Source organism: Delphinus delphis, chromosome 5 (assembly GCF_949987515.2).
Source record: "Delphinus delphis chromosome 5, mDelDel1.2, whole genome shotgun sequence".
In the NCBI taxonomy this organism is placed as follows: domain Eukaryota; kingdom Metazoa; phylum Chordata; class Mammalia; order Artiodactyla; family Delphinidae; genus Delphinus; species Delphinus delphis.
This window is the reverse complement of record NC_082687.1, coordinates 101,778,251-101,785,907: the sequence shown is the minus strand read 5'-3', so window position 1 is coordinate 101,785,907 and position 7,657 is coordinate 101,778,251. Positions and strand designations below refer to the sequence as shown.

The 7,657-nt window shown below is 51.6% G+C and overlaps 1 protein-coding gene across 1 annotated transcript; it reads left to right on the top strand.

Annotated features, from left to right (window-relative positions):
- Positions 1–637: 637 nt before the first annotated feature.
- Positions 638–3,971, top strand: DRD5 (dopamine receptor D5). The gene is given in 2 exon segments (XM_060011798.1): positions 638–1,891; positions 1,893–3,971. Coding segments are annotated over 2 exon segments (1,419 nt in total). The 3' UTR covers positions 2,058–3,971.
- The last annotated feature ends 3,686 nt before the right edge of the window (positions 3,972–7,657 follow it).

Genomic DNA, 7,657 nt, shown 5'->3' with positions numbered 1-7,657 from the left:
CCTGGGCTGGGCCAGACACCTCTTCGGCTTCCCGGGGCGCGGGTCTGGGTCTTCAGAGGGCCGGGGTCTGGTACTAGAGCGCCTCTCAAACCTGCGGGTTTGCCCCCAAACTCTGGCGGACGCAGCTTGAAGAGTGAGGGCGCCAAGGCATAGGTGGGGCGGGTACGCAGGAGATTGGGGAGTGCGGTGGCGGGGGGCGGGTGCGGGAGCGCGGGCCCCGGGAGCAGCGAGGAACGGAGGAGGCCGCGCAATAGCGCTAGCCCGGCGCCGGCCGCTCCCGGCCCCCGCCCCCTCGGTGGTGGCTCGCTCTTCGCTTATCCGGCTCCGAAGCAGACCCAGCCGCCGTCGCCGGCTGGCTCACTGCCGGCTCCCGGGAACAGCCCCTCCGGCACCGGCCGCTTCCCGGCACTGGAGCGGCGCAACGCGGCCACAGACCCGGTGGCGGTCGAGGAGGCAAGAGGGGTGCCAGCGCGCCCCGGGGCCCCGGCGCAGCTCACGGTGAGCGCCCCCCGAGACTCGGGGATCCCTTAGCCGCGGGTCCCGGGGTACCACCCCCCGGGTACCCGATGGGGCCGCCCGGTGAACGCAGGGCAGAAGTTGGGACCGCGCGCAGCCAGCCTGTGCCGCCGAACTCGATATGCTGCCGCCTGGGCGAAACGGCACCGCCTACCGGGCGCGGTCCCGGCAGCAGCAGCTGGCGCAGGGGGGCGCCGTGGGGGCCTCGGAGGGGGCGACGCTGCTGGGGCCAGCGCAAGTGGTCACGGCCTGCCTCCTGACCCTGCTCATCGTCTGGACCCTGCTGGGCAATGTGCTGGTGTGCGCGTCCATCGTGCGCAGTCGCCACCTGCGCGCCAGGATGACCTACGTCTTCATTGTGTCTCTGGCTGTGTCTGACCTCTTCGTGGCGCTGCTGGTCATGCCCTGGAAGGCGGTCGCTGAGGTGGCCGGTTACTGGCCTTTTGGGGCCTTCTGCGACATCTGGGTGGCCTTCGACATCACGTGCTCCACCGCCTCCATCCTGAACCTGTGCATCATCAGCGTGGACCGCTACTGGGCCATCTCCAGGCCCTTCTGCTACAAGTGCAAGATGACGCAGCGTGTGGCCTTGGTCATGGTCGGCCTGGCGTGGACCTTGTCCATCCTCATCTCCTTCATCCCAGTCCAGCTCCACTGGCACAAGATGGGCTCCTGGGGTGGGGTGGAGCCACCATCTAACCTGGTCAACCGGACGCCCTGGGAGGAAGCCGGGGAGCCAGACTTGAGGGCGGAAAACTGTGACTCCAGCCTGAACCGAACTTACGCAGTCTCCTCCTCACTCATCAGCTTCTACATCCCGGTGGCCATCATGATCGTGACCTACACGGGCATCTACCGCATCGCCCAGGTGCAAATCCGCAGGATTACCTCCCTGGAGAGGGCCGCGGAGCACGCGCAGAGCTGCCGGAGCCGTGAGGCCTGTGCGCCCGACACCGGCCTGCGGGCATCTATCAAGAAGGAGACCAAGGTCCTCAAGACCCTATCGGTGATCATGGGGGTCTTCGTGTGCTGCTGGCTGCCCTTCTTCATCCTTAACTGCATGGTCCCTTTCTGCAGCGGACACCCTGAGGGCTTCCCCTGCGTCAGCGAGACCACCTTCGAAGTCTTCATCTGGTTTGGCTGGGCCAACTCCTCCCTCAACCCCATCATCTACGCCTTCAACGCTGACTTCCGGAAGGTGTTTGCCCAGCTGCTGGGGTGCAGCCACCTCTGCTCCCGCACTCAGGTGGAGACAGTGAACATCAGCAATGAGCTCATCTCCTGCAACCAGGACACCGCCTTCCACAAGGAGATCGCAGCTGCCTACGTCCATATGATCCCCAACGCGGTGACCCCGGGTGACGCGGAGGTGGACAAAGGAGGAAGAGGAGAGCCCTTTCAGTCGCACGTCCCAGATCTCTCAGACGTCCCCAGATGGTGACCCTGCTGCCCAGCCTGTCTGGGAGCTGGACTGTGAGGGGGAGATTTCATTAGGCAAAATAACGCCTTTCACCCCAAATGGATTCCATTTAACGGCCTAAGAACTGCTCTTTGTGGATCTACATAACCGCGTAGACATTAGCCAGCATGCAGAATACACACTGGACACACACATACATCTCCACTGCTGCTCAGTTTATCATGCCTTCTGTGTCGGTGTAGTAGTCCATGTGCTTAGAAACCTCACCAGACTGATTTGTTGAGGAAAGATTCGGCAGAAGCAGTTGGAAAAAACTCAGTCAAATATACCCTAGCCTAGCAGAGATGGAACAACGGTTCTGTTAGACAAGATAAGATGGTGATTGATTCTAAAAAAAAAAAAGTGGTATTTTTCTTTAAAAAATATACTCTCCCCTCCCCTTTTAAATGAATAGATTGTTCAGTGACTTATTTGTGTTTGGGCTGATTTTTAAGCAATAAGGTTCAATGTGTGTGTAGCGCTGATGGAATTGTGTGTGGCTTTCCTGTATCTTGCTTCCTGTGGCCTGTGTTTCTGCAGTTTCTCCCTGCTGTGTGTCTTTGCTACAGCTGAGGAATTCTTCCTGATTTGTTCTGGTGTCGAATAGACACGAATTATGTATTCTATGGGGTGATTATCGTTGCTTTGCCAGATTGGTTTTCAGGATGGCTCCTAGAGAAGCCATGAGAGCATCCTTAAAAGCAGGAAAGATTTTGGCTGGGTCTGGAAGCACCCATTTATTTTCTTTACAGTCAGTTTGGCCTTAAAGGTACACACAGGGGCAAGAGAACTTGAAGAGTTTCTGATATCTCAGAATTTTAAAAAATTAGATACACACATCTTGAGTCTGTGCTGAAAGCTGGCTTCATGCCACAACATCAAATATGGACTTCTCAAGCCTGGAATTCCATTTTTTTTTCTCATTTGGAATCTTCTTTTTCTAATTACATAACATAAAACAATTCTCCTGGTTCCTAGACAGATGCTATCAGTTCATTGAAAAGATCATATAGAATAATCACCTGGTCCTTCTCAACCTCATATCTATAATGTTTTAAAGTTACATGGCTTTTGATCTACTGTGTTTTCTGAAGGGCTTTGAAATGTGTGAGTTGATATGCTTTCAAAAAACAAAACCAGTTTTTAAATAGGCATTTTCATTTGTAGACAATAGGAAGTGAGGGAATGCATTTTAACTAAAATGTAGGAGCCAGAGATGATATTTGAATGAACTTGAAATTGGAAAATCGACGAAAAAGCCCAATGAATTCCAGTCTTTTTGTTTTTCTTCTGTGCAGTCTGCGCAGCAAAGGGGAGCATTTAGTTCCAGAGCCACTCCAGACCAGAGCATATTATTACCATTAGATCTAAATGTGAGCGTTGTTAATGGAAGCAAATGAAATGTGAACATGTAATTTCGTACAGGTCCCTACTTTGAAGCAGGCTTCTCAAGGATGGTTCAATCAGTTTTGGTCTCTTTAGGGAGAATTTTATTGTCAGTCTCCTGAACAACCAGGTCTTACTCACTGCAAAATGTGCAGTGACTGGTACATAATGCTTAATAAACTGCTGCTGAATGCATAACTGACTTTCTGCTATGGTGAGATTGAAAGCGAATCCTATTTGATACATTAGTTTTCATATATGATTTAGTCAGATTGATATGGGAATCTGAAGTCTAGTGTTCCATTTTTACCTCTTGTGAGCTGATTGCTAAGTGGACCATTAGGGAAACATCAAGGGCAGTGAAAAGTGCCCTACTCTGAGATTCAGGAGATAGCTGTGTGACCTCGAATGAGTCAACTCACCTCTCTGGGTCTCAGTTTCTGTCTGCCTGTGTAAATTGAAAGACTTATACGAGAGCGCAGTTTTCCAAATCGTGTTTCATGATGCAAATATTAGTGGATAGGGTCTAGGGTGAAATAAATTCAGCAAACCGAGGTACAATATCTGTTTTCTACAGGGCTTCTTAGAACTTTTCCTGTGCATCGTGACTCCCCAAGCAGGAGAGAATTCTGCATTGTTCTCCAATGTCTTTGACCTTGTGAATACCTGTTTGGTACAATTCCTTATTACTCTCTCTTTGGAGATCACAGTTTCAGGGAACATAGTTTCAGAAACTCTAATTGATCTGAAAAATCTCTAAAATGCAACTCTTCTATTCTAAAAGACAGGTTGTCACAAGAAAAGTTTTTTGGTGGCAAACGTTCTCGGCCCCAGTTCAAACAATTTCTGTGTCAGGAAACATGGGTTATGTGAGGATTTGGGGAATGCCTTCTGCACAATAGCACTCATCATTCATTACAATTATTTATACCTACTACGTGCTAGGCACTCTTCTAGGAATACAGTTGCCAATTAATTACTCTGAGGTCTGGGAACTTATGTTTCAGTGGGAGAGAGACAGCAAACCAACACTATGATACTGTATTGTACTGCAGTGTATTATGCTGTCCAGACTCTGAAATGTCGTGTCAGGCAGTGATACTGACGTGACGCAAAATAAAACAGAGTGAGTGGAGTGATGTGGCTGCCATTTGATTTAGGGAAGTCAAGCAAGAGGCATGAAGAAGAGAGACACAGATGGAGAAGGAAGGCTCAGGGCGACACCAGTGTCCAGGGGGAGCAGTGCTCTGGGCAGAGGGAGTGGCCAGTGCAGAGGCCTGGACACGGGACTGTGTGGGGCATGCTGGGAGAGAGAAGGGTGGCCGGTGTGGGTGCAGGGTTGTGGAGGGTTAATGCTAACAGCAAAGGCAGGCACTGTAGAGACTCATTCTGTGCCCGGGCTGCGCATGTATGGATTCATTTAATCCTTGCAACCCTGCAAGGCAGGCACTTTTGTTACCCCCATTTTACAGATGGGGGAGTGAAGGCATTGGGAAGCTAAGTAACTAGCCCTGGGTCACATAGCTCGTGAGTGGCCAAGCTGGACTTGAACCGGAGAGTCTGCCCATTGCGTCTTCCTTATCTGCCCTGAGGTGGTGAGAGGGGCCGCTGAGGCATGGCACTCAGCAAACGCACTGATGCCTGTATCAGAATACTCCTCGTTCCTCTGTTCATTAGCTGGTTAACTGATGCATTCCTATATGCTTGGGTAAGCTGATGTTCATTGTGTCCCTGCCCTGGTGCTCCTTTGTGTTTGGAGGGGAGGCAGCAGTGAAAAAAGGAGCCCATATTTTGGCCAGGTACTTTCCTAATCCCTATTTGATCCTTACGTTAACCGCACGTACTACTATTTTTCCATTTTACGGATGAGAACACTGAGGCACAGAGAGGTTAAGTTGGTTTTCCAAGGTTAGATGACTAGTAAGTGGTGGAACCAGGGTTTTTACCTAGGCCTGTGGTTCTCAATGGAGACAATTTTCTCTCCCAGGGGACATTTGGGCGTGTCTGGAGACATTTTTTGGTTGCCACAATTGAGTGTGAGGTGCTCCCGCTGAGGCAGGAGATAGATGGGCCCCAGGCTGAGCAGCTGGAGTCGGTCCCCTGTGGACAGATACTCCAAGATGGAGATAATAGCTGGAGCAAGAGGTGCTGAGCCCTGTCCAGATAAGAGATAAAGAGACCACGGATTTCTCATTCTCGAGGTCAAGGAGACCCTCAAGGCTACACATGCACAGAAAGGCTCCTCAGGGGCCAAAGAGGGGGGGTGTCATCGCATAGTAGGTGATGTCAACTTAACCATAGGCCTCTTCGCTAGAATCCATCTTGGCTAAGAGATGCGCGTGCACGTGGGGAGGACCCTGCGTTATACCAAATACGGACTCAGAGCCAGGCAAAGCAAGATGACCGGGCAGAGGAAACCTGGAAGAAATGCCCCATAGAAGTGATTCAAACTACCACAAGGGCAAGACACTGAGCCTGACTGTGTGTCTACTCACATGTATCCTTTTTCCTCCTAATAAACACTTTACTTGTTTCACTGCTTTCTGTCTCTTTGTGGAAATTCATTTCTACAGAGCCGACAGGCCGGGGCCTTGTCACTGGCCACTGGTCTAGTGGCCAGCACTCAGCGTTCTCGCTGCTGCAGCCTGACTTCAATTTCTGGCCGGGAACTGAAATCATGTTTCAAGCCACTGCAGGCTGAGGCCACCTGAGATCACTGCCATCTAACGGCTGAGGCCAGGGATGCCGCTAAACTTCCTACTGTGCGCAGGACAGCCTCCCACCACAAAGAATTATTTGGCCCTGAGAGGCCCTAACTCCACATCCCAGCTGCCTGTCGCAAAGCCACACTACCTAGGCTTTGAAGCGCCACAGCCTTGAGTTCAGCTTTTAGCTTCCCCTTTCTTAATTGTCTGAATTTGAGCACCTCTCCTAGCTTCAGTTCCTTTGCCTGAGAAATGGGTAACTTAACCCCAACGTTCTGGGTGAGGATTAAATGAGTTCGTGTAACACTGAGATTATTTTCGTGTCGTTCTTTTTCCTTTCCTTTTCTCCTTTATTTTTTTTTTGGTACGCGGGCCTCTCACTGTTGTGGCCTCTCCCGTTGCGGAGCACAGGCTCTGGGCGCGCAGGCTCAGCGGCCATGGCTCACGGGCCCAGCCGCTCCGTGGCATGTGGGATCTTCCCGGACCGGGGCACGAATCCGTGTCCCCTGCATCGGCAGGCGGACTCTCAACCACTGCGCCACCAGGGAAGCCCCCTTTTCTCCTTTCTAAAAGAACTCTTCAGTTTGATAAATTTTAAGAAGACTTTGAGGTTCCTAGCTTAGGTAGAACTACATCGTCCTGAAAGCCAACAGCGACGAGAGCTGAGACTCCTCTGGTCTTGTTCCCACAAGGCTTGGTCTCCTTCTCAGCCTAGACCAGTGTTGGGCACGAAGTAGGTGTTCAATAAATGTCGATGTCTCTCCCGACCTCGGTCTCCTACACACACACACACACACACACACACACACACACACACACACACTCACACACACACACACACACATGCCAGGCTCAGGTGATGCCACTGAGTAACTAGGTGTTTACACAGCGAGTCCAGGGGTGGTGTTTTCTGTCGGGGGTGGTGGCAGTCCTCACACTTAGGACTGATCAAGGGCCTGCAGGGCTGAAAGCCCCACAAGAAGTGTTTTCATCATGCAACACACTTGAATGCTCTTTGTAACTAGCAAAGTGCCTTCAGAGGTTTACCTTGACAATACCCCCATGAGGTCCTTCCAGCCTGCCCATTAAAAAGATGAGGCAGTTGAACTGGGGAGGGGTCCAGAGACTCACCCACGATCACCTAGCCAGAGGGACCCACGCGGAATTTGAAGGTGGCCTTAATTCCTGCGCTCTCTCCACCCACTGCACGGAAGGAGCATGTGACAACAGGCGAGCAGTGAGCACTTCCTTAAACTTTGCACCTCACTCTCCTTACCCTATTCCTGTCTCTGGGTAATGGCAGGAATGCTCTGTCCCCCACTTTGGGGAAGTTTCATGGCCTGGTTGGTGAGACAGGACATGGCAACCTATGGAATAGCAGGGGCACCTTGGGCATTGCCCTCTCTAGGGGGTCTCCCACATGGTCTGTCTAGCATGACGAACAATGTCAACACTTGGCAGTTTGAAGCAATGATAATTTATTTCTGGTCATTTTGGTTGGGTGGTTCTTCTGCTATTTTTGCTTGGACTCACTCATACAGCCACATTCAGCTGGAGGGTCACCGGATCTGGGCTTAGCTGGAACAGTGGA